This window comes from Pristiophorus japonicus, chromosome 18 (genome assembly GCF_044704955.1).
Source record: "Pristiophorus japonicus isolate sPriJap1 chromosome 18, sPriJap1.hap1, whole genome shotgun sequence".
NCBI lineage: Eukaryota > Metazoa > Chordata > Chondrichthyes > Pristiophoridae > Pristiophorus > Pristiophorus japonicus.
This window is the reverse complement of record NC_091994.1, coordinates 73,003,315-73,031,272: the sequence shown is the minus strand read 5'-3', so window position 1 is coordinate 73,031,272 and position 27,958 is coordinate 73,003,315. Positions and strand designations below refer to the sequence as shown.

The 27,958-nt window shown below is 45.5% G+C and overlaps 1 protein-coding gene across 1 annotated transcript in view; it reads right to left on the bottom strand.

The window, feature by feature from the left end:
• Positions 1 to 5,463: 5,463 nt before the first annotated feature.
• dffb (DNA fragmentation factor, beta polypeptide (caspase-activated DNase)) overlaps positions 5,464 to 27,958 on the bottom strand; it is a 34,460-nt gene continuing 11,965 nt past the window's right edge. The window contains exons 4-7 of the mRNA XM_070860147.1: positions 24,801 to 24,880; positions 15,844 to 16,017; positions 10,541 to 10,641; positions 5,464 to 8,847 (exon numbers count right to left, since the gene is read on the bottom strand). Of these exons, the coding sequence (XP_070716248.1) occupies positions 8,637 to 8,847; positions 10,541 to 10,641; positions 15,844 to 16,017; positions 24,801 to 24,880 (566 nt within the window). The 3' untranslated portion in view covers positions 5,464 to 8,636. The remainder of the gene's footprint in view (positions 8,848 to 10,540; positions 10,642 to 15,843; positions 16,018 to 24,800; positions 24,881 to 27,958) is intronic.

Here is a 27,958-nt window from a genome sequence, read left to right as displayed (position 1 = left end):
CTTTCATCCCAGAATTGGCAGCCGTGCCTTCTGCCACATAAGCCCTACGCTCTAGAATTCCCTCCACAAACCTCTCTACCTATGTTCTCCTTTAAGACTCGCTTCAAAACCTAACACTTTGCCCAAAATTTTAATTGCCCCTCCAAACATCTCCTTCTTTGATAATAAACACAGAAAATGTTGGAAATACTCAGCAGCTCAGGCAGCATCTGTGGAGAGAGAAAAACATATTATGGGCTAGACCTTCGGCACATATTCGCCCATTTATTGCCCATATAACCGCCGAGATTCAGTTATCACCCATTTTTGATGAGAAATGGAAACTACCGCCTGATTATCACCCATTTATCGCTGGCGGGACTTTCAGCATACAGGAATTAACTGAATCACCCGGCCTATTTTTATTAATAAAATCTGAAGTCATCACTCGCGCAAGGCCCAGAATACTGTTTATAATGGAAACTAGCACCCGATTATCGGCAAGTGCTACTCTTGGCATTTCGCCCAAATTTCATATTGTGCCCAAAAAGACACTCAAGAAAAGCTGCACTCACCTGACCTTAACCCAGCAGTACGGATGCTATTTTGTAAATCGGAGCAAGTTTAATAAAAGGCTGCTTCAAGTTGATGGGAGCATTGAAGTAATCCGTGAGTGATTTTAAGGGCGTTTTAGAATCTTGCCAATCATCTAATCACACTGTGGTCAATTTTGAGTTTATTGTGTGTTTGTTGAGGACAATTTAAGAATTTTGAATACAGATTAGGGCAGAGTGATGGGGCCTGTAATTTCTCAAACAGTATTAATGACTACTCACATGCTGCAGAATAGATATGGGAGAAGATTCATTGAAGAGCATTATGTGCCCAAAGAGGTGGCATACTGCTGAGGAGGAGATGTTACACCCAACGCATTTACAGGGATAAACGATCATACCTGGACTTGTCCGATAACACGTGCGTTAGAAGGTTGCGCTTCCGATAGGAGGTCAGTGAGATATGGCAGCTAATTAAGGGAGATCTGCAGCCTACCAGCACCATCATTGCTGCAACCATCTGTCCCATGTCCTCAGAGATTCATACAGATCGTGTGGCAATGTTGCCGGTCAACCCACCAGTCGCTTGGAGGAGTTCTCGACCAATGTCAACGCTCGCCCTCGACACAGACACCATGTCCTGGTTCACATCTGCCTGTCGCAGTGCGTGCCTACCTCGCCGACCCAACCTCAGCGGGGTCGGCGTGGACATTGGACCACTCAGAGTGCCCTGCTGCAAGCTGCTTGGCCCCGCTACTTCATCAGCTGAGGACGACGTGGCCTCAGGTACTGCAGATTCTCAACCGGCTCATCCACCTCCTCGGTTGTATCTTCTTCCCCCGTGGTCAGCACGACCTGCAGCAATTGGGGTGATGCACCAGGGGCCTCCCGTTGCGCACAGGGAGCTGGAAAGCATAATTGAGGTTAGTTGAAGAGAAGGGGCGATATGAGAGAAAAGATCTGCAGGCCCTCTTAAGGTCTACCTGCACTCCATCCGATTCTTAAATATCTTCTGCAAACGTGACAAGAGCATGGCATAAGCTAATTGCCTTGGTAGAATTACAGAAACACACAGATATTGTAATCCACAATTAGTCATCGCGCATGCTATTCATTGTTAACGTTATATGCTAATACAGTTTGTATGCAATTGATGCATGGTTTACAACATCTACGTTCAGAGAAGAAATTTAATAAGATCGTGGTTAGGAACTAATGCGTGATACCAACCACCTCGCGTACAATCCCCAGGAAAGGCCCCATCCACGGGCCGTGCCACTCACTGCCTGAGGGGAGGGAGCTGGGTTATTGCAATCAATGGAGGTCCCCGAGGGGGGTGGAATCAGGACCGCTGGTGAGCTCGGCAATGACAGGACCATGATGGGAGGGGGCACTGTGTCCCTGGGCTGTGCTCAGAGACCTGTGAGTGGTCGGAGCTAATGTCCCAAGTGTCCCATGGCAGACTGAGCCAGGGCAGCTCTCCCACAGCCCAGGCTGGGTCACTGTGAGTGTGACAACAGCCGGAGAGACTCACACAGTCTGGGTAAAGGTGACCGGACCCCTCAGTGCTCAGTCGTGTCCCATCCACCAACGTAACCAAAAAGGAGATGGCGCCCAAGTTAAAGAGTTGCTCACAGCACACAAGCAGTGATGTAATTTAATAATTCTCCTTCTAAAGTAAAATGGTAAAAATGTCGAGAGTTTGCGGGATGTCTGTTTCCAGTCATTCCTTTGGCCCCAATTTTCGATCAAAGCGTTTAAATAATAATTAATACGGTCGATTCAGTTTAAGGCTTCTTAGCCAGATTACGAATGCACATTTGCACGGAATGGTTCCTGGGCCCTGCCCTCCCAGGGTCAGAGTCCTGGGCCCTGCCCTCCCAGGGTCAGAGTCCTGGGGGCACAGGTTCCGACCCCAGTCCAAATCTTATCAGGGATGCTCCCCAAGATTACCCAGCTTAATTACAATCCAGCAGATTTACATTCTAATTAATGAGTCAGGGCATCATTATAATTATAAATATAATAATTTAATACTTAGTCTTGCAGATGCCACCAGACTGTCCCAGCGCTTGTGGCACTGGTTTGGCTCTCTCCTGTCATGGGCTGCCGAAGTTACCACTTCGGCGATGTCCACCCATATTCGCTGGTATATCCGGTGGGGGATTTCCCATGCCCACCCCGGGTTAATTGGCCCCACCAAGTCTCCACCTCGCGGACCAGAGCTTCGTTGGCTTCATCAGAAAAGGCTTTCGCCCTCCTTCTACCTGCAACCTCCGCAACACACCAGCCGCCACACGAGCTTGACCGAGCTAGGTCTTGGTCCAGTGGCAACTGTTATCCAAGATGACTGGAGACCTGCTCTGTTGCACGGACCGAGTGCGCACACATATCGCAGTGTGGGCTGGCCCGTGCTGCCCCTGGCCCCAAACTCATGCCTCTCCTGGGCCCCCGATCATGTCCCTCTACAGTCTTTTGCCGCTCCTGTTGTATCTGGCCACACTCCAATCACTGACCTGGACCTTGATGATGTCACTCTTCACTGCCATCGCCCTCCTGCACCAGCTTGTGCTGCTCCCTGAAGTAGTACGCCTCCACACCACTCTCGGGGCCTCCACGCTGCGCCCGAGGCCACTCGCCGCTCCTTTTATGGCCCTGACCTGGCGCTGGTGTTCTCACACAGGTCAGGGCCTCCATGCTGCTCCCAGGCAGTGAATGCCGTTATTAATGATTGCCTCACATGTGCCCAGTATAGCCATGTCCCAGCATCCATGGCCCGTGGAGAAACCCACAGATTGATTACATTGGCCCATTTCAGAGGACTCAGAAAGGTAACTACTATGTCTTGGTTACAAATGACTATTTTTCAAAAGTAAATTCAAGTTAAATTTCACTCATTAATCTGACAATGTGTTCCGAATCTCGGCCTAGCTTGTATATAATATTGGAGTGAATATTGACACCACCGTGAGCCAATGAGTGGAAGGCGGGGCAGGACTTGTGGTTTTAATTTACAGAGTCTCCAAACTCATGACCAAAACTCCAGCAGAGGCCCCCGAGTACAGCACAGTGCTATCTCCAGGAAAACGCAGTGAGTGGAGCATCGATATATAATACAGGTGATGGGCTGGATTTGGGGTTTTTTGGGCAGAAACGCAAGCGATGTATGAAAATTACTGTTTTCACTGCGCTAACGATTTAAGGCCTAACTTTCGGCCCTCTGATCTACGCCGGGGTGCATCGGGAGGTGTTGCACAATTGTTTGCGGCGCAAAAACGAGAGTTTCGGCAACTTTAGTGCGGGGCCGGGATAGCTGTGAGAGAGGCCTTGGGAGGGAGTTGCTGCTGCCAGGGCGTTCAGAGCATGGCGTATGGGTCGGAAGAGAGCCGAAACTCAGAAGCAATCGCAATCCGAACCATTCCATGTCCGGCGCACCTCTCCCCGGTGGTACTTCTGAGCGCCGCCGCAAACAGGTACCAGAGGATCCCTCCTGGGCTTTGCGACCAGGTTTTCGCCGCGGAGGGTCAAATCGCAGCGAAAACCTGTCGCAAATCCGTCCCGTTGTGCGTAAAATCAATCCCAGTCACTTACAGCAGTGCAACTGATGGGGGAATTACCCAATTATCTCCATTCTGGCCAGGACTTGTAGTGTCCCTCTATGCAGCCATATATTGTTGTGGTAAAGATTAAACATGCCGGTCAAATAAACAACATATGACAGGCTTTAAAAATACTCAACTCATTTACTCCAACCCAATATTTTCAGTACTACAGCAGCAACCTAAGAAGACAGGCAGTTCAATTTTGCAGCAAAAATGTAAAACTCGATTGATTGGTTTAAAGATTACATTTTGTCACTACTTGGTGAATTGTCTCTCATATTTCCAGGCTTCCATAACTGTCGTAAGATTGCAGAACCTGAGCACTTGTTGAGAATGATGTTTGAGCCGCTGTAATGAAGTGGAGATAGTTGGAGGGCTGCATTAGAAGTCACATGATTCATAGGTTACAGATTTAGACCCAGGGTTTTATTCATATCAATCATTATACACATCAGACATGGGGTTTTACAGTCAAATATGAGACTATTTAGCTTGATGAGAGAACACTGGAACAATTTCAAAACAACTCCCCAATTACAAGTATGGATAAAAGCCATCAAGTGGTGATTTGGACAAGGTTTCAACATTATTTTCTAGAATATTAAAAGTGGAACTTGCGCCACAGAATTAAATATTCGTACATGTACAGAAAAATAATTCATGTGTATAAATTATAAAATAGCAGATAAAACATCATTACAGAATTGCAATGGCTCAGTGGGCAAGTGCACTGCCTACTATAACAGCACCAGGAGAGTCATAACTGGCTTCAACATCCCCAAACTTGGAAAGGATCATAGAATCATGGTCCCTGCTCCTGATCGCCATCCAGCAATTCCTGCTGGAAATTCTGTAAGAACACTGGGTTTTAGGAATCCCGGCAAATATATGCCAAGGAACCCGATGAATCCTTAAATCCCCTCACTGCAACTCCTCACTATAGAATAGTCTGGATTTTACCACACAGATTGAGGTCTAGGGGTGAATTATGCCTAAGTCAGCTTACCAAACTATCTTACATTAACCACTTCATATCAAATTTGAGCTTATTTCACCCATGCTCGATTAGAATACCCAGAAGCTCATCATCATCATCATAGGCAGTCCCTCGGAATCGAGGAGGACTTGCTTCCACTCCCAAAGTGAGTTCTCTGGTGGCTGAACAGTCCGATACGAGAGCCACAGACCCTGTCACAGGTGGGACAGACATTTGTCGAGGGAAGGGGTGGGTGGGGCTGGTTTGCCGCGCACTCCGTCCGCTGACTGCGCTTGACCTCTTCACGCTCTTTGCGTTGAGACTTGAAGAGCCAAATCAAACAAGTCAGACAACAAGTCTAACAATTATTTACTGACTTACAACTTACACTGAGTACACGAGCGATAAACAGATATGAGCAGATGTTGATAGGGTTCCCCAGCAATTTGAATAGCAAATCATTAATGAACTGAGTTACTTAACAAAATGAGGTACAGAGGTTGTGAAGGCAAGTCAGTAGCATCACAATAATTAGGCGCTAAAGGATCGATTATTAAATTATAGCTGGGATCAGTATCTGAGACTATTGCAAATTGGTAAGATTACTCGAAGAGTCAGTCCTTAGATAGCTGACAGGTAAACAGCCTTGGAGATCCAGTCCACTGGGTAGATTAACTGGTAGTTAATCTCCTTCTAACTATCAAGAGAAGCTAAAAAAGACATAGAAAGATTCTACCTCCATTACTACTGACTATGGGCTGAAGTTTCCCCAGGAGTTGCTCCTTTTTTTTTGGAGCAACTTGATTTTTCTGGACTATCTTTTTAGTTGCAATTCTGGCCATTTAATTTGCACCAGTGTAAGTGAGTTAGTTAGGTTTTTTTTTTAAGTTAAGTTTTTTTTCAAAAGGGGGCGTTCCCAGCCACTTATCCCTGTTTTAGGTGTTTGGCCAGCAAATAGTTGCTCCAGACTAACTTAGGGCAGCGTACGTTGCCACTTCTGTCAGCACAGTAATAAGCAATTAATTAACAGATAAAATAGAAGGAACCCTGCACCTAAATCAAACAGTAAATAATAAATAAAAAATAGAAGTCCTACCTTAGGGAATGCAGCGGGCCTCCGATGAGGGAGCCCATTCGGCCAGGGCTAGGGACGGCGTGTTTCAGCCCCTCCCACACAGCCTGCAGCACGCACTCACATTCGGCCTGCCAAGAGCTACTGCACATGCACGCAGACCCTAGCGCGCATGTGCAGAGATCCCGGCACTGTTTTCAGCGCCGGGACCTGGCTCCACCCCCAATCCATTGGGCCACGCTGCGCCATCACCGAGGAGAGGCTGGGGAGTGGCCAGAATACCAACATCTTTTTTTGGCGTGCTTTGAGGCGGACAAAAACGGCGCACCTTGGGTGAGGGCGCCAGAAAAACAGGTTAGGGAAACTCTAGCCCAAGGACTCTATAACTTAGAATCATAGAATAGTACGGCACAGAAGGAGGCCATTTGGCCCATCAAGTCTGCGCCGGTCCTTTTGAAAAGCAACCCAGTTAGTCCGCCTCTTGGGATCCCCGCTTTCCCCATATCCCTGCAATTTTTTCTCCCTCAGGTATTTATCCAATTCCCTTTGAAAGCTACTATTGAATCTGTATCCACCGCCCGATCAGGCAGTGCTTTCCAAATCCTAACCATTCATTGCCGAAAAAAGTTTTTCCTCATGTTGCCTTCTTTTTCCAATCACCTTCAATCTGTGCATTCTTGTTATTGACCCTACTGCCATGAGAAACTGTTTCTCTTTCTACTCTCTCTAAATTCTTCATGATTTTAAACACCTCTATCAAATCTCCCCTTAGCCTTCTCTGCTCCAAGGAGAACAACCCCAACTCTTCTAGTCTATCCACGTAACTGTAAACCCTCATCCCTGGAACCATTCTAGTAAATCTATTCTGTACCCTCTCCAAAGCCTTCACACCCTTCCGAAAGCGTGGTGCCCAGAATTGGACACAATACTCCAGCTGGGGCCTAACTCGTGTTTTATATAGGTTTAGCACAACGTCCTGGCCTTTGTACTCTTTGCCTCTATTTGTAAAGCCCAGGATCGCAGTTGCTTTATCAACTGCTTTGTTAACCTGTCCTGCCACCTTCAAAGATTTGTGCACAAGCACCCTCAGGTCTCTGTTCTTGTATTCTCTTCAAAGTTGTATCATTTAGTTTGTATTGTTTCTCCTCATTCTTCCTACCAAAATGTATCACCTCACACTTCTGTGTTAAATTTCATCTGCCAAGTGTCTGCCCATTCCACCAGACTGTCTGTCTATGTCTTGAAGTCTATCACTCGCCTCCTCACTGTTTACTACAGTTCCAAGTTTCGTGTGAGGAGATGTGACATCTTTAAACGTCTAAGTGCCATTTCCCTGGGATTCTAATGCCAGTAAGCAATATCGTGTGTGTGTTTACACAAGTCTTGTGGCTTGATCAGCTTTGCTTCTCACCCGCTTCCCAGCATTCAGTTCACCTACGAACTCCACATTGAGTGACCACTTGAAGCTGAACTGTTCGAGAGCGCATTTCAAGAAGCTTACACAGGATCACCACCCACCCCGAGAATCTTGAAGGCACCCTTCAAGCAATTTATGGGGCACTTTACCTAAGGTTCACATGTGTAGACATTGGGGGGGGGGGCAAGGGGGGGGTTGCTCAGGATCAGATCTCTGTGGGTGAATAGCAAGTTGGCTCATTGACTAGGCACACAGGCTAAATGGCCATTTGGGTGGGGTACTCAGTGCATTTATGATTATGGACAATATGCTTTTAAAATTAATTATTGGGACTTGGGTGTTGCTGGCTCAGCCAGCATTTATTGCCCACCCCAAAGGCCACCAGAGAGCAGTTAAGAGTCAACCACGTTGGTGTGGGACTGGAGTCACATATAGGCCAGACCGGGTGTGAAGACGGTTGGTTTCCTTCCCTAAAGGACATTAGTGAACCAGTTGGGTTTTTATGACAATCGGATAGCTTTATCCTCTGGATTACTAGTCCAGCAACATAACCACTACACGACCATAACCATGAATGTAATGTACCACTACACTACCATATCTGAGAATACAACTCATATTTTCAACTACCAACAGCAAAAAATGTATTATAATTATAAACTTTCCACATTACCATGTGAACAATTTTGGGCACTAAACAATAGAAGTATTTTAAAAGATAGAGATTGTATATGATTATTTTCCACAAATCAGACTGTGACATTTTATTTTACATATTCCGGTCCTGAAGTATTTGGCCTGATTTTGAGTTGATGGCACCAACACAGAGCAATGCCAGCTGGACCAATTTGACTTTCCTGTGGTATGGACAATGACATAATTATGCAGTGACAAGTAATTAAATATTGTATTTGTTTCAGCAGTTTAAAGAAAAAAAATACCTGTCTCAGAAAGCAGTCAGGCAACTGTAAATGGTGGAAATTGTAAAATGATAAACTATGCTTAATTCAGGACTGGTTCTGCCAGTTTTCATGGGTTAATTTATCTTGGGTTTCTTTCCCATGCTGTTCTGGGATAGGTCACATGAAAGATTGTGCGCTTTTTTGTTGTGACAGACAATGTCAACCAGCTTCAGATTGTCCAGAGTAAATAAATTTCTGTAGAAATATTCAACCTTGCTTTCCTCAGTGTTCTGCTGTTTGACAATTTTGACTAGTTCGGGAATAATAGTCCGTTTCTTCTCAATCCTGTGGAGAAAATGTTGAATGTTAATGTAGGGATGTTAAAATAAAATGCAAGGTCCCCAATCTTCCATGTTTTGCACGCACTTACACGAGTGGAACTACACAATTATTACAAAGGATTATTCAGTCAACGAAAAGGTTACAATACATATTAAGGGTTACTAAATCTTATGCTCAATCGGGAGTTAATTTCCAAACATCGATAGAACACTTGTTGGGGTGAGGAAGGAGGGAAGGAGCATTGATTGGAACATCCCACATAATTTTCTGTCCAACCAACACATATAGCAAGATGCAGGGTTCAGAATAAAGTAGAATCCATTTGTAGTGCCAACTGCTTGTAATGATCATGCAGCAATCAAATTGTAGTTTCTAAAAACCAGATCATGTCTGGAGACTTTAGGGGGGACTTTAACAGGCAGTTAGAGAATGGACAGTTTGTTTCCTCCTCACAAATGATCAGGAACTATTAAGAAAACACAAACAATCTGGAAATGGACCTTCTCAGAATAGAATCCTGATCATCTTCATCATAAGCGGTCCCTCGAACGAGGATGACTTGCTTCCACATGAGTTCACAGATGTTTCAATGAAGGACCTGATGTTCCAGTCCAATTGAGGGGGAGGAAGATGCCTGTGTGTGGATTTGTTTAACGTGTGGTGACCGTTGCACATCAGCCACCACATGGGCTTGACAGAGCTAGGCCTTTATCCAGTGGCAAGGGTTAACCAGGACAACTGGAGACCTGCTCTGCTGTATAGACCTACTGCGCACACATATCGCAGTGTGGGCAGGTCTGTGCTGCCCCTGGGCACTTGGCTCTTCTGGCCCCGAACCCTCATTCGCTGCACCTCCACCACGATCTCTCGCCGCTCCTCCGTCACAGAGAAACATAGAAACATAGAAAATAGGTGCAGGAGTAGGCCATTCGGCCCTTTGAGCCTGCACCACCATTCAATATGATCATGGCTGATCATGCAACTTCCTGCTTTCTCTCCGTACCCCTTGATCCCTTTAGCCATAAAGGCCACATCGAACTCCTTTTTGAATATGTCTAATGGACTGGCTCCTCACGTCACGATCCCTCACCGCTGCTCCGCCACAAAAACACTTGCTGTATCTCCGCCACGATTTCCCGCCGTACCTTCGCACCAAACATTCACTGAACCTCCGTCACAATCACCCACCAAATCTTAGCCATGATCCCTCATCACTCCTCCGCCCCGATCACTCGTTGCAAGTCCACCACGACCTTCCCACTCCTCTGCTTTACCAGGGCCCCGCCGATGTTCTTGCCCACGCTCCAAACGGCGACCTGGGTGCTGATGACGTGCCCCAGTTGCCCACCTTGGAGCCGTCGCACACTTGTGTCGGCTCGCGCTGGAAGTTGCAGTGGCATGCTCCAGCTCTATACTCCCGACCTGCGGTGGTGATCTTCTCAGGTCGGGGTGGCCCACAATGTTCCAGGGCCCGGCGCTCGAAAAAATAGAATCCTGATAATTATCTTATAACTCCTACATCAAATCAGAACATTGAAATTCATAGTTCACCGTATTTGTGAAAATTTGACCAAACTTTAAACTTAGTGACACAGATGACAGCCTCACATTTTGCAGAGAACCACAACACATTTTAGTTTCTCAAACTTCGACGAAGCGGCTGAAATTGCACAGATGTTTAGATTTCTCCACCTACTTGTGATCGAGATTCCAGGTGCTAAAGCGAATTCTGTTCTCCATGCTACCGTATGGATTGATTGTATGATTAGAGCTGCAGAAATCTTTGTCAAACGGCCCCTGAAAATGTACAGCGATTCAATTGTTTAATTCTAACTTTACAACTTGTTTAGTCTTGAATGGAGATTTGGCTGAAGTGTTTAAACAGGAAGGATTTGTGAATACTTAGTGCTGGAAGTGTAACTGAGCTCTGGATCATCCTGAACCAGCTCAACCCAAACAAAGCAGATGCACCATTGCAGTACCCCTGTATTTCCTCACAAACTTGCGCCATTAGTATGCTGAAAGGATCACAGAAATTTACATTTGGGTACAGGTATCCGCTGTGGCTCAGTGGGTAGCACTCTCGCCTCAGAGTCAGAAGGTTGTGTGTCAAGTTCTGCTCCAGGGACTAGAGCACAAAATGGAGGCTGACACCTCCGTGTAGTACAGAGGGAGGGCTGCACTGGCGGAAGTGCCATCTTTCAGGTGTGTTGTTAAACCGAGGCCCCTTCTACTCTCAGGTGAACGTAAATTATCCCGAATATCCTGGCCAATATTTATTCCTCCACCAATATCACCAAAGAGTAAATTGTCTACTCATTATCAGCGACTACACTTCAAAAGTACTTCATTGGCTGTAAAGCGCTTTGTGATGACCTGGGGTCGTAAAAGTTCTTGTATAAAATGCAAGTCTTTCCTTTTTACATTTACTCCGTTATTGTGTTAAATGCAAGTTTCTTCGATCTTTTTAAGTGTAAACCTTATGCCCGTCAAAGTCTCTCAGTGCCCATTTGCATAGCAACTCTGTTCAAGCACATGGAAGTTTCCTGGGTTTACATTGCTTCTGCACTCGGTGTAAAGTTACACCCCCAGAAAGTGGTCTAACAGCTCAGACACGTGTAAGAGAGCACCAACCTCACTTGCTGATAACCAGCTTCTGAGAAACTTTAGATTTTTTTCATCACTGTCACCTGCGCTTCATATTATCGTAGTGCTTTCGTCTCTTCCCAGAAAATTATTTTTGGGCCCCCGAACTGCCCCCAACCGCAATCCTACACTCATATCTAGTTTGGACATGGGATCGCTTCCCCCATGGGCATCGTGATGGAGGAGGAGTTGCATCAGCCCTGTGTTTAGGTACTGTGCAATGTGGGAACCACAGCAGCCAATTTGTGCACAGCAAGGTCCCACAAACAGCAATAGGATAATGACCAGATAATCTGTTTTAGTGATGTTGGTTGAGTGATAAATGTTGGCTGGGGGCACCAGAAGAACCTTTCTCAAAGTGTCATGGAATTTTTTTATGTCCGCCTGAGGGGGCAGACGGAACCTCGTTTAACATCTCATCCCAAAGATGGCACCTGCAACAGTGCGGCACTCCCTCAGTACTGCACTGGAGTGTCAGCCTAGATTATTGGTTCAAGTCTCTGGAATAAGGGCTTGAACCCTCGGTCTTATGATTCAGAGGCACAATGCTGGCATTGAGCAACGATTGACAGCTAGAATATAAACATTTCTTTATTGGGAAAGTGCGAGGCTATCCACTTTGGATTCGAGAAAGACTGATCGGAATATTTTCTTTCTACTAATTTATAACTGAAATATTTTAACAGCCTGCAAAAAGACTATGCAATGTAGACTGGAACAGAGTTTTTTATTTTCGGGTATGATATCAAATCTAAGCCTGCCTGAAGTCGAATAGAGTTATTCAGTTTATGGCAGGACGTTGCAAGATGTCCCCCAGGGATCTGTACTGAGGCCTCAGCTTCTCACCATGTATATCAATAACTTGAATGAAGAAATACAGAGTTGCACGCCCAAGTTTGCAGATGACACGTGTGTTAGGAGGTACAGTAAGTTGCACAGATGGAAGCAGCAAGTTACAAAGGGACAGAGACAGATTAAGTGGGTGAGTAAAACTGTGGCAAATGGAGTTCAATGTGGGGAAGTTTGAGGTTATCCACTTTCGACCCAAGAAAGACAAATCGGAATATTTTCTCAATGGCGAGAGACTAGAAGCTGTGGAGGAGCAAAGGGATTTAGGTGTTCATGTACACAAATGACTAAAAGCTAGTGTTACAAACAGTAACCAAAACGTTTAATGGAATGTTAGCTTTCATCGCAAGACATTTGAAATTCAAAAGTGAGGAAGTTTTGCTTTAGTAGATTGGGCCTATATTCTCTGGAGTTTAGAAGAATGAGAGGCGATTTCATTGAAATGTACAAAATTCTGAGAGGGCTTGACAGGGTAAATGCTGAGGCTGTTGCCCCTGACTGGAGAGTCCAGAACAAGAGAGTCACAGTCTCAGGATAAGGGGTCAGCCATTTAGGACTGAGATGAGCAGAAATGTATTTACTCAGAGGGTTGTGAATCTCTGGAATTCTCTACCCCAAAGGGCTGTCCATGCTCAGTCATTGAGTATATTCAAGGCTGAGCATGACACATTTTTTTAGACTCCAGTGGAATCAAGGGATATGGGGACAGTGCAGGAAAGTGGAGTTGAGGAAGAAGTCCAGCTATGATCTTATTGAATGGCGGAGCAGGCTCGAGGGACCGAAAGGCCTACTATTTCTTATGTTCTTATGTATGAAAGCTATGTAATCAATATGGAATGACAGCATGAAATCTATTGAAGTGGACAGAAACGTGGGTGGGAAACTCTCAAAACCCTTATTGGAAAATATCTCGGTAGAAGGTTATTTTCTATCCTGTGGCAACATCGGGTTGTTGGAAGTCTCAATCTGCCTATACATTTTGCTCTGAGCACAGAAGAGGGCTCAAATTGTAACAGAACATTTATGAATTCTTTTAACATTTTTGACATTTTATGGATAATTTTACTTACATTTTATTAATGCAGCAGCATTAAGTAGCCATTTACATGATTTTTTTTGGTTTGGAATTGCATGTTAATTTTTTTGGTTCAACTGAAGAGATTATAAAGAAGTATAGTCTTATTTTGAACATACTAAAATTTTAAATGTGTAAATTGTAACACAGTAGATACAGTAATACAGTAGCAAAATGGTTATGCAGAAACACATTAAAGCACACATCAGTTATCAGTTCTAGAACAATTTATCAATGTGTAAACAGGAGTCCTAGGTTGCTATCCAGAGATAGCTTCGGGAGAGGATGGATGTTCTAGGTTGATCAATGAGGAGCAAGTGTATGAATAAGAGATGGAATTGATATGGGAATTGGAATGAGTTTTAAGTAACTGGACAGAACAGATTATATTGGGCATAGAAATGCCACATATTGCAGTGAATGATCGAGACCTCGCCATCCCTCACACCTTTCTTGGTGCAAAGAATTGTCACTAGCTCTGCACTGCTGTAAACTCTTTGTCATTTAGGTTTCCTGTTGATAAGCAACAACCCATTGATTTGGGAAGGAGATTAGAAGATATGATGGAGGGTAGATGGAGTTAAGATACAGATCAGTCATGATCTAATTGAATGATGGAAGACTTGAGGGGATAAATGGCCTACTCCTGTTCCAATGTTACACCAGAGTTCCACCAAGAATATTTAGATTAACATACCCAGGAAACTTGGGGTGTAACTCCCTCTGTTGGTGACCGATGTAATTTTACATATATACTGGATATATGGCACAGAAACTGGGTATTCGTCCCGACCAGTTTATGCTGCACTCGAGCCACCGCCCGTCTTTACTCATCTAAATCTATCAGCATAACCCTCTATTCCCTTCTCCCTCATATGCTTGTCTAGCCTCCCCTTAAATGCATTGATACTATTCCCTTCAACCTCTTCCTGTGGCAACGAGTTCCACATTCTCACCACTCTTTGGGTAAATCATTTTCTTCTGAATTCCCTATTGGATCTCTTGGTGACTGGCTTATATTGATGGCCTCTAGTTATGTTCTTCCCCACAAGTGGAAACACTCTCTCTGTATCCACTCTATCAAAACATTTCATAATTTTAAAGAGCTCTATTAGGTCACCCCTCAGCCTTTTTATCAAGAGAAACGAGACCCAGCCTGTTCATCCTTTCCTGATATGTATACCCTCGCATTTCTGGGATCATCCTTATAAATCTTCTCTGTACCCTCTCCAGTGCCTCTCTTTCTTTTTATAATATGGCGACCAGAACTGTACGTAGTACTCTAAAAGTTTGGTCTAACCAAGGTTCGATACGAGTTTAGCATAACTTTCCTACTTTTCAATTCTATACCTCTAGAAATAAACCCTAGTGCTTGGTTTGCTTTTTTATGGCCTTGCTAACCTGTGCAGCAAATTTTAGTGACTTGTGTATTTGTACTTCGAGTTCCCTTTGTTCCCATACCCCACATTCCTAATAGCTCACATTTATCTGCATTGAACTTCATTGTCAAATTATATGCCCATTCTGCAAGTTTATTAATGTCCTGTCACTTGTTGCAGTCCTCCTCAGTATTGACTATTGACAATTTGGTGTCATCCGCAAATTTAGAAATTGTGTTTTTGATTCCAAAGTCTAAATTGTTACCCAGTATTATTTTCTAGCATAACAATGGCATAACTGACATCGAGGAAATTCAGAGCTGGTATTTCTCTTGACCTAATCATCAAATGGTCATTTGTGTGGTCAATTTAAAAATGTACTATCTTTAAATTCCTCGTTAAATCAAAAACGGAGGTGGGTGGGCTAAAAGCTAACATTTGCTAAATGTCACAATGAATGTACAGTGTTATATTACGGTTATGTAAAGAACATTGAATTTATTTACTGGTATTTTTCATATATGTTTGATCTTTAAAAACTGTAATTATTCTGTGCTTTAAGTGTTATAATATCTAGCAAGCTGTAGGTTAGAAGATTTGAATACCTTGCTTCTGGTACAGAAAGCCAATTTGATATATGACAGACACAAGTGATATTTTCCAAACTAAACAATAGACAGATACAGGACTGGAGAGTGTGAACGGCAAGGCCATGATCCAACCAGAGAACTGAGTTGACAACAAGAGGCAGAAGTAAAGCTGGTGAGTCATCTGAATCCCTGAGACTGAATTACTGTCTGGAATTCCCTGTCACCCATCCATAGCAAGAGAGGAATTGATAGATAGAAAAAGACGAAGGTCCATCTAGTTCGCTTTCTACCATCCTGGTAGTCACTTGTTACAATGATAATGGAGTTGTTGACTAATCATAGCAATCAATCTCTGTCAATTTGTCTAAACAGACCCAGACCACACAAGGAAAATCCCAATCTCTAGGTTAAGGGGTTTACTCACGGCTTCTATGCCATTCGATTGTCAGCCAATACTCACCTGGCAAGTAAACCATCCAGTGTTATCACAGAGCCGGCTTTCTTCATCTGCTTGTCTGTCAAAGTAACATCCATTGTAATTATTTTCTTTAAGCTTATTGCGTATTCTTGCGACAAATTCCAAGTAATCTTCCTGCAGTTTTCCTTTTTGAAGTTTGTCAGCATGATTCATTACCTGTGGATGGCAAAAACATGTGTTGGTGTACCTTTAAAAAATCAAGTGCATTCTACTGATTGAATTCACCGGATGAAGGGGCTGCAAAACAGCTGAGGTATACATTTTCCACAAAGGGAGGAAATGTGTAGGAGAATATTTGCCAGGAATTATTTTAATCGCTCCACCATTGGGAGCTGTGCTTTCAGCTGCCCAAGCTCTGGAATTCCCTCTCTAAACCTTTCCACCTCTCTCTCCTCCTTTAAAATGATATTTAAAGGTTTGATGGTGGATAGGCAATGGCAAACATTTAAAGATCACATGGATGAACTTCAGCAATTGTACATCCCTGTCTGGAGTAAAAATAAAACGGGGAAGGTGGCTCAACCATGGCTAACAAGGGAAATGAAGGATAGTGTTAAATCCAAGGAAGAAGCATATAAATTGGCCAGAAAAAGCAGCAAACCTGAGGACTCGGAGAAATTTAGAATTCAGCAGAGGAGGTCAATGGGTTTAATTAAGAGGGGGGAAATAGAGTATGAGAGGAAGCTTGCTGGGAACATAAAAACTGACTGCAAAAGCTTCTATAGATATGTGAAGAGAAAAAGATTAGTGAAGACAAACGTAGGTCTCTTGCAGTCGGATTCAGGTGAATTTATAATGGGGAACAAAGAAATGGCAGACCAATTGAACAAATACTTTGGTTCTGTCTTCACAAAGGAAGACACAAATAACCTTCCGGATGTACTAGGGGACCGAGGGTCTAGTGAGAAGGCGGAACTGAAGGATATCCTTATTAGGCGGGAAATTGATGGGATTAAAGGCCGATAAATCCTCGGGGCCTGATAGTCTGCATCCTAGAATACTTAAGGAAGTGGCCCTAGAAATATGGATGCATTGGTGATCATTTTCCAACAGTCTACCGTCTCTGGATCAGTTCCTATGGACTGTAGGGTAGCTAATGTAACACCACTTTTTAAAAAGGAGGGAGAGAAAAAAATGGGTAATTATAGACCAGTTAGCCTGACATCAGTAGCGGAGAAAATGTTGGAATCAATCATTAAGGATGAAATAGCAGCGCATTTGGAAAGCAGTGACAGGATCGATCCAAGTCAGCATGGATTTGTGAAAGGGAAATCATGCTTGACGAATCTTCTGGAGTTTTTTGAGGATGTTACTAACAGAGTGGACAAGGGAGAACCAGTGGATGTGGTGATTTGGACTTTCAAAAGGCTTTTGACAAGGTCCCACGCAAGAGATTAATGTGAAAAATCAAAGCACATGGTATTGGAGGTAATGTACTGACGTGGATAGAGAACTGGTTGGCAGATAGGAAGCAGAGAGTCGGGATAAATGGGTCCTTTTCAGAATGGCAGGCAGTGACTAATGGAGTGCCGCAGGGCTCAATGCTGGGACCCCAGCTCTTTACAATATACATCAATGATTTGGATGAAGGAACTGAGTGTAATATCTCCAAGTTTGCAGATGGCACTAAACTGGGTGGCGGTGTGAGCTGTGAGGAGGATGCTAAGAGGCTGCAGGGTGATTTGGACAGGTTAGGTGAGTGGGCAAATGCATGGCAGATGCAGTATAATGTGGATAAATGTGAGGTTATCCACTTTGGGGGCAAAAACACGAAGGCAGAATATTATCTGAATGGTGGCAGATTAGGAAAGAGGGAGGTGCAACGAGACCTGGGTGCCATGGTTCATCAGTCATTCAAAGTTGGCATGCAGGTACAGCAGGCGGTGAAGAAGGAAAATGGTATGTTGGCCTTCATAGCTAGAGGATTTGAATATAGGAGCAGGGAGGTCTTACTAAAGTTGTACAGGGCCTTGGTGAGACCTCACCTGGAATATTGTGTTCAGTTTTGGTCTCCTAATCTGAGGAAGGATGTTCTTGCTGTTGAGGGAGTGCAGCGAAGGTCCACCAGACTGATTCCAGGGATGGCTGGACTGACATATGAGGAGAGACTGGATTGACTGGGCCTTTTATACACTGGAGTTTAGAAGGATGAGAGGGGATCTCATACAAACGTATAAGATTCTGAGGGGACTGGATAGGTTAGATGCGGGAAGAATGTTCCCGATGTTGGGGAAGTCCAGAACCAGGGGACACAGTCTTAGGATAAGGGGTAGGCCATTTAGGACTGAGATGAGGAGAAACTTCTTCACTCAGAGAGTTGTTAACCTATGGAATTCCCTGCCGCAGAGTGTTGTTGATGCCAGTTCATTGGATATATTCAAGAGGGAGTTAGATATGGCTAAAGGAATCAAGGGGTATGGAGAGAAAGTGGGAAAGGGGTACTGAGGGAATGATCAGCCATGATCTTGTTGAATGGTGGTGCAGGCTCGAAGAGCCGAATGGCCTACTCCTGCACCTATTTTCTGTGTTTCTATGTAAAATGCTCCTTAAAATCGACCTCTTTGACCAAGCTTTTGGTCATCTGTCCCAATATCTCCTTTTGTGGCTCGTTGTCAAATTTTGTTTGATAACGCTCCTGTGAAGCACCTTGTTTTACTACATTAAAGGCGCTATATCAATACAAGCTGTTGTTGCTGAATGTATTTCCACAGAAGATTGGAATGTTGAGATATAGAGCAAGACCTTTGCGAGACTCCCCCAGCATGTGGGCCACATGACCCCTTGACAAAGAGCCACATTTTGCAGCAACTGACTTGGGAGGCTGCGCTACAGGCTGCATTTTAAAAAGGAAAATTACTTAGAACCAATCCCACACCAAATCTTCGACCAAGGCTCCTGCCCACATGGCGCACCTTGCTCATGTGGCAAGGGAATGCTGGGACATAGCCTGGTCAAGGGAGATGACAGTTTGAGTCACTGGTAAAAGTGGATGCTTTTTTTTGTATTTTTAATGAGAGGGCCTGGAGGGTGGCGAGGAACACACGCAGCTAACAGGAAATATTTAACTTAACTAAGCCTGGATTCTACTGCAAGAAAGAAAAAAAACTTGTATTTATATAGCGTCTTTCATGACCTCAAGACATCCCAAAGTGCATTACAGCCATTTTGAAGTGTAGTCACTGTTGTAATGCAGGAAGCGTGGCAGCCAATTTGCGCACAGCAAGCTCCCAGAAACAGCAATTTAATAATGATCAGATCATCTGTTTTTTTAAGTGATGTTGGTTGAGGGATCAATATTGGAAGAAAGACTTGCATTTATAGAGCGCCTTTCATGACCATTGGATGTCTCAAAGCGCTTTACAGCCAATGAAGTACTTTTGGAGTGCAGTCACTGTTGTAATGTGGGAAACATGGCAGCCAACTTGCGCACAGCAAATTCCCACAAACAGCAATGTGTTAATGACCAGATAATTTGTTTTTGTTATGTTGATTGAGGAATAAATATTGGCCAGGACACCAGGGATAACTCCCCTGCTCTTCTTCGAAATAGTGCCATGAGATCTTTTACATCCACTTGAGAGGGTAGACGGGGCATCTGTTTAACGTCTCAGCCAAAAGACAGCACCTCCGACAGTGCAGCGCTCCCTCCGACAGTGCAGCGCTCCCTCAGCACTGCTCTGGAGTGTCAGCCTAGATTTATGTGTGTCATGTATTCAACTGTCATTGTAATCCATGTCTAAACTGACCTAAGTTGTACCACCGTGAGAACACTGACCACTAGGTGGTGAACTTGTGGGAGACACTCCTAACCTGGACTTTCAGGTATAAAAGGGGAAGCTCCACCGATCTTCTCCACTTCAGTGCTGGCAAATAAAGGTTACTGGTCACAGAGTGACCTTCTCTCGAGTATGGGCCTCGTGTGCATTTATACTGTTTAGTAAGGACATATTATTGGCGACGAGAAACTGGGATTTAAACCACAGGAGCATGGCCACTAGTAGCACAGACGAGAGGTACTGTGTTGGTGATGATTGGGACGATTTTATTGAGAGACTATAGTAAAGTTTCATCACTAAGGAATGGCTGGGACAGGATTTGGCCGACAAACGCAGGGCTCATCTCCTGACGGTTTGTGGATCCAGGACGTACTCCCTGATGAAGGACCTTCTAGCGCCAGAGAAGCCGGCGGACGAGACTTTTGAAGAGCTTAGTAAGTTGATCAGGGAACACTTTAAACCGGCGAGCAGCATGCACATGGCGAGACATCGGTTTTACATGCACCGGCGGCGAGAAGGGCAAAGCGTTCCAGACTTCGTGGCAGACCTCCGGTGACTGGCAAGCCTATGTAAGTTCCCAGATGCATGCAGAGCGGAGATGCTGCAAGACTTTTTTATTGAGGGAATCGGGCACGCTAGGGTTTTCAGGAAGCTGATTGAGACCAAAGATTTGACCCTGGAAACGGCGCCTTTGATGGCGCAGACATTTATCTCAGGGGAGGAAGAGATCAGAATGATGTTTGACAAAAATCTTGGTTTACATGCAGCAAATGGACAGCGAATCAACATTGTTAACGTGGCACACAGTTCTCCAGGCAGACAGGGGCAATCGGACATGCCCAAGCATGTAGTCGAACCCAAAGGGGGAATTCAACAGAGACAATGGCTAGCTGAACGGCGATTCATGCCATCGCAATGGACAATGCGGCCAATAATGGGGCCATCAACACCTGTCAATGGTGTGCTTAAGGACAGTTACAGAGACAGTCAGGGATGATTGACTGGTAATGGACCTTTTGTTTCCAACAACGGCTCATGTTGGAGGTGTAGAGACAAACACCCAGCCAGAGCTTGCAGGTATCAGCAATATACCTGCAGAAACTGCAACGTCAGCAGTCACTTGGCGCGTATGTGCAGGAAGCCTGCAGCCAGGTTGATGTACGAGGAGGACGGGCCCGATGTAAGCCCTACGAGGCCAAATGGACACTGGGGGAAATCACTGGAAGCTGAAGTTCAGCGAGTTCATGTGGAGCACGTATACAGTTCATACAACAGGACGCCACCGATAATGATGTAAGTGCTCCTCAATGGCACCCAGTATCAATGGAGCTAGACACTGGGGCCAGCCAGTCCCTGATGAGTATCAAACAGATCGACAAGTTGTGGGCGTCCAAGGCCAGGAGGCCAAAATTATTGCCGATTGACGCGCACCTACGGACATATACAAAGGAGATCATTCCAGTGCTAGGCAGCGCCACGGTAGTCGTGACCCACAAAGATTCGGAGAACAGGTTGCCACTCTGGATTGTCCCGGGGGACGGTCCAGCACTACTGGGGAGGAGTTGGCTTGCTGTCATGAACTGGAAATGGGGCGATGTCAATGCAATTTCTTCTGTGGAGCGAATATCATGCTCACAGGTCCTGGATAAATTTGACTCACTATTTCAACCCGGCATTGGCACTTTCATGAGGATCAAGGTAGTGATTCACATAAACCTGGACGCCAGGCCAGTACACCACAAGGCCAGAGCGTTGCTGTACATGATATGGGAAAAGATAGAAGGCGAGTTGGGACCGCCTGCTGAGGGAAGGCATCATCTCGCCAGTCGAATTCAGTGACTGGGCGAGCCCGATTGTGTCGGTGCTCAAGGCAGATGGGTTGGTCAGGATATGTGGTGATTACAAGGCCACCATCAATCGGGTGCCACTCCAAGACCAGTACCCACTACCGAGAGCAGAGGACCTCTTTGCGACGCTATTCGGTGGCAAACTTTTTACAAAATTGGACCTGACCTCAGCTTACATGACCCAGGAGCTGGCACACAGGCGTTTTTTGAGTACAACAGATGTCCGTTCGGGATTCGTTCGGCCGCCGCGATCTTTCAACGAAACATGGAAAGTCTCAAGCCGATTCCAAGGACGGTGGTTTTTCAAGACGACATCCTCATCACAGGTTGCGATACTGAAGAACACCTCCATAACCTGGAGGAGGTGCTACGCAGGGGTAGGTCTGCGACTGAAAAAGGCAAAGTGCGTCTTCCGAGCTCCAGAGGTAGAATTCCTGGGGATGAGGGGTAGCAGCAGACGGGATCAGACCTACTGCGTCCAAAACGGAAGCGATCCAGAGAGCACCCAGATTCCATAACACGATGGAGCTGCGTTCGTTCCTGGGGCTCCTGAACTATTTTGGTAACTTTCTTCCCAAATTGAGCACGCTGTTAGAGCCGCTACATGTGCTCCTACGCAAAGATCGCGAATGGTTCTGGCGGGGACAGCCAGGAAAGGGCTTTTGATAAGAGCACGCAATTTGTTATGCTCCAACAATCTGTTAACGCTATATGACCCATGTAAGAAACTTGTTTTAATGTGCGATGCTTCATCCTATGGGGTCGGGTGTCTGTTGCAGCATGTGAATGCCAAGGGTCAGTTACAGCCGGTAGCTTATGCCTCCAGAAGTCTGTCCGAGGCAGAAAGGGGCTACGGGATGGTGGAAAAGGAAGCGCTTGCATGTGTATATGCAGTAAAAAAAAATGCACCAGTACCTGTTTGGCAGGAAATTTGAGCTGGAGACAGATCACAAACCCCTAACGTCCCTTTTGGCTGACAACAAGGCCATAAATGCGAATGCATCGGCCCACATACAGAGTCGGGCACTCACGTTAGCCGCCTATGACTATACAATTCAGCACAGACCGGACACTGAAAACTGCGCCAATGCACTCAGCAGGCTCCCACTAGCCACGACCGAGCATGCTGCTGAGATGGTCATGGCTTTTGAAGCTTTCGAAAGCGAAGGCTCACCTGTGACAGCCCGTCAGATCAAAATCTGAACAAATAGAGAACCGCTACTGTCTTTAGTCAAGAAATGTGTCCTGAATGGGGACTGGGCAGCCACATACGGGGCATGCCCTGAGGAATTTAAACCATTTCACAGGCGCAAGGATGAACTCTCGATTCAGGCCGATTGCCTACTATCGGGAAACCGAGTAGTCATGCCCCAGATGGGTAAAGAGACGTTCATCAGAGAACTCCACAATGAGCACCCGGGCATTGTCGTGATGAAGGCAATTGCCAGGTCACACGTTTGGTGGCCAAGGATAGATGCAGACCTGGAACTTTGTGTTCGCAGGTGCAACACGTGTGCCCAGCTGGGCAATGCACCCAGGAAAGCCCCCCTTAGCCCCTGGTCCTGGCCCGCCAAGCCATGGTCACGCATCCATGTGGACTACGCAGGTCCTTTCATAGGAACAATGTTTTTGGTTGTAGCAGACGTCTACTCCAAATGGATCGAGTGTGACATTCTCAATTCAAGCACATCCTCTGCCACGGTAGAAAGTCTACGAGCAATGTTCGCCACCAATGGGCTACCGGACGTCTTGGTCAGCGACAATGGTCCGTGCTTTACAAGCATTGAATTCCAGGACTTCATGGCAGGAAATGGTAACAACCATGTCAGAACGGCATCATATCAAGCCGGCCTCAAACGGCCAGGTGGAACGAGCAGTGCAGATAATCAAACAGGGGATGCTCAAAATCCAAGGGGGTTCCCAACAAAGCCGCTTATCACGCCTCCTGTTGGCCAATAGATCCCGACCACACTCGCTCACAGGGGTTCCACCCGCAGAGCTGCTAATGAAAAGGATGCTCAAAACCAGGTTATCCCTTATACACTCCACCATGAAAGAAATTGTTGAGAGCAGGCGCCGGTCACAATGTGACTACCATGACAGGAATGCGAAGGCATTCCTCAACTACGCTGCAGGGCCCAAATGGCTCGCAGGCACTGTGATTGTCAAAGAGGGGAATAGGATTCTGGTAGTTAAACTTACCAATGGACAAATCTGCAGCAAACACGTGGATCAAACAAAAAGGAGGTTCAGCAACCTCATAGAAGAAGCAGAGGAAGAACACGATATAGAGTTCACTCCACCACAGGTGACCAAACACTGGAACCAAGTGGAGGAGAGCCCGGTCGCTTTGGGCAGTCCGGACAGGCCTGAGGCACCACAAACAGCAGACACTCAGGCCAGCGCCCAACAACCAGAGCCCCAACTCAGGTGCTCTACAAGGGAGCCTAAACCACCAGAGAGACTTAATTTGTGATCCCAATAAGACTTTGGGGGGGGGGGGGGGAGGTGATGTCATGTATTCAACTGTCATTGTAATCCATGTCTAAACTGACCTAAGTTGTACACCGTGAGAACACTGACCACTAGGTGGTGAACTTGTGGGAGACACTCCTAACCTGGACTTTCAGGTATAAAAGGGGAAGCTCCACCCATCTTCTCCACTTCAGTGCTGGCAAATAAAGGTTACTGGTCACAGAGTGACCTTCTCTCTAGTATGGGCCTCGTGTGCATTTGTACTGTATAATAAGGACATATTAATGTGTTTACCTGAGAACCCACAACCTTCTGACTCAGAGGCAAGTGTGCTACCCACTGAACCACAGCCGACACTGGATAGAACACCAGGGAGAACTCCCCAGCTCGTCTTCGAAATAGTGCCAGGGGATTTTTTACATCCACCGGAGAAGGCCCTAATCTCAGACGCCCATACAGGCCCCGACAGGCCTTCGGCTGTTCTCAGACTTCTACCTATTTTCAAGATGCAAGACCAAAACTGGGGGGCAGGCCAGGGACAGGAAATGCACGTGGTCCCAGGCTTGGACAGAGGACGGGCAGGAAAATTGGCCGCCATGTATTTGTATTGCTGTATTACAAACTTACACCTCGAGAACTGCTATTTGTCTAACACATACTTGGAGCAGCTGTAAGAATGGAAGTGAGTTGGATTTTGAAATTATCATGTTTTCAATTCCTGTCATTACAGTGTAATGCAACAGCCTCCTCATTTTAATATGGCAATAATGTAGAAAGAACATATCAGGCAAAACAGCGTTTAATGCAGACAGTTTCATATTAAATTGTTCCAATTTCATACCTCCGTCAGATAATTTCTCATTCTTCTGCCACAATTGAATCTCATATAACCAGTTTTGGTTTTAAATCGTTTCTCCAGACCTGCAAAATAACAGATCCTATCGTTAGTGCTTGTAATTTCTGAAAACAGCTTTATACCAGTTGCAGCTGAATCTTAAAGCCACAAAGGTGTTGAACAGCTTATTTTACGATCTAGTTTTGAAATGTTTGTGACACCCTAAAGCACAGATATTGTTGGCCTGTAAGTTACTTTGTGTCCCCTGATTATGTGAAGTTACAGATTCAACAGGAAATCTGATACAGCTGTGTCAAAATGTAGCCTTGTCTCCATCTTATGTGACACTTTCCCCCTCACTTCAACTCTCCCCCCAATTACCAAAGCAACAAAATAAATGCTGGGCTATCTAGGAGGGAGTCTGTCTAAAGCCCACTGCAGCAATGGTGTCTAATAGCAGGCTCTTTAAATGAAATGTGCTGCGAGGTTCTGTGAGACATCGAATTTAACATGAAGACGAGAAAGGTTCTCAGCTTTGTACTAAATTTACTGTTGTCAGCAAGGGCATATAGGCTTCTACAATTAGCTTAGCGCACCTGGGCTTGGGAAAATGAGTCATGGTTCCCAATTCTGATCTATGGAAAGTTATGTGTAGGTGTTGAGTGCGGACATAAAGGTGATGCACACCCTAAAGAGCCTGCCAATATTTACCCTCTCATCATCATAGGCAGTCCCTCAAAACGAGGCTGACTTACTTCCACGCCGAAAACGGACGAGTTTACAGGTGTTTCAATGATATTCCAGATCCCGAACTACACCTTGAAGGGTGGAAGACGCCTATGCGTGGATTTTTTAACGTGTGGTGGTGGTTGCACCCCAGTCACCACATGGGCTTGACAGAGCTTGGTCTTGGTCCAGTGGCAAGGTTTAACCAAGACCATTAACAATGACCATTTGGGCAACATACTGAAGGGTTGCATGGAACTTTACCCCAGCAAAAGTCAGCACCTTCAGGAAAGAATGGAAGAAGTTTGTAGGGTAAGGGGAACGAAAGAGAAAAAGAGATTAAACATGTGAAGTAGAATCCATGATCGAGCAAATTGTACATGGTCTGTGAAAGTAGTGCATTTGATGGGCTGAATGGTGATTTGTCATTTGACACAACTCAGCCACTTGTACATAAGAATATAAGAATTAGGAACAGGAGTAGGCCATATAGCCCCTCGAGCATGCTCCGCCATTCAACAAGATCATGGCTGATCTGGCCCTGGACTCAGCTGCACTTACCCGCCTGCTCCCCGTAACCCTTAATTCCCTTATTGGTTAAAAATCTATCTATCTGTGATTTGAATACATTCAATGAGCTAGCCTCAACTGCTTCCTTGGACAGAGAATTCCACAGATTCACAACCCTCTGGGAGAAGAAATTCCTTCTCAACTCGGTTTTAAATTGGCTCCCCCATATTTTGAGGCTGTGCCCCTTAGTTCTAGTCTCCCCGACCAGTGGAAACAACCTCTCTGCCTCTATCTTGTCGATCCCTTTCATTATTTTAAATGTTTCTATAAGATCACCCCTCATCCTTCTGAACTCCCAGTGAGTAAAGACTCAGTCTACTCAATCTATCATCATAAGGTAACCCCCTCATCTCCGGAATCAGCCTAGTGAATCGTCTCTGGACCCCCTCCAGAGCTAGTATACTCTTCCTTCAGTAAGGTGACCAAAACTGCATGCAGTACTCCAGGTGCGGCCTCACCAGTACAGTTGCAGCAGGACCTCTCTGCTTTTGTACTCCATCCCTCTCGCAATGAAGGCCAACATTTCATTCGCCTTCCTGATTACCTGCTGACCTGCAAACTAACTTTTTGGGACCAGGTCGGGTGGCACGGTTTAATGTTTTTTGTTTTGCAGATAAACTCCAAAAAGAGTTTCATGCACAAGAAACCCCCAGGTCCCTCTGCACTGCAGCATGTTGTAATTTCTCCCCATTCAAATAATATTCCCTTTTACTGTTTTTTTTTCCAAGGTGGATGACCTCACATTTTCCGCCATTGTATTCCATCTGCCAAACCTTAGCCCATTTGCTTAACCTATCTAAATCTCTTTGCAGCCTCTCTGTGTCCTCTACACAGCCCGCTTTCCCACTAATCTTTGTCTCATCTGCAAATTTTGTTACACTACACTTTGTCCCCTCTTCCAGGTCATCTATGTATATTGTAAACAGTTGTGGTCCCAGCACCGATCCCTATGGCACACCACTAACCACCAATTGCCAACCTGAAAAGGACCCATTTATCCCGACTCTCTGCTTTCTGTTAGTTAGCCAATTCTCTATCCATGCTAATACATTTCCTCTGACTCTGCGTACCTTTATCTTCTGCAGTAACCTTTTGTGTGGCACCTTATCGAATGCCTTTTGGAAATCTAAATACACCACATCCATCGGTACACCTCTATCCACCATGCTCATTATATCCTCAAAGAATTCCAGTAAATTAGTTAAACATGATTTCCCCTTCATGAATCCATGCTGCGTCTGCTTGATTGCACTATTCCTATCTAGATGTCCTGCTATTTCTTCCTTAATGATAGCTTCAAGCATTTTCCCCACTGCAGATGTTAAACTAAGCGACCTATAGTTACCTGCCTTTTGTCTGCCCCCTTTTTTAAACAGAGGCGTTACATCAGTCATGTGGTGTTATTGAATAACTAAAGTCACTGGGGCCGAAATTCAGCCTCCTGATAAGGCCAGTTACTACCAGAAAGCGGTGGTCACGCGTCGGAGTCGAATGGCCGGCAATTTTCTGTCGATTGGCCACCGCTCGCGAAATTCTCCTCGGTGGTTTTTCCGGCGGTCCCCACTTCCGTCCCGCTGCCGCCGAACCCTCCTAAGTGCATCATCAAAGCGCGCACCGCCAATCTGTCGCCCCGCAAGCAAAATTAACGTAAAAAAAATCTTGTGGCTGCCGCGCGGTGCCCCCGACAGTTTTTGCTGTCAGTGCACTGTATTTGCAGTGTGTGCAAAACGGCATTGCAGCCACCATTAAAGGGGAGGGCGCACGGCCATGGTCACCATCTTATTTTTTTTGTTGGCTGACTGCCAGGTCGGCCTGAAAATTATAACGCCGGGTTCGGCCAGGCCGCCAACAGCCAGCCTGGCACCCCC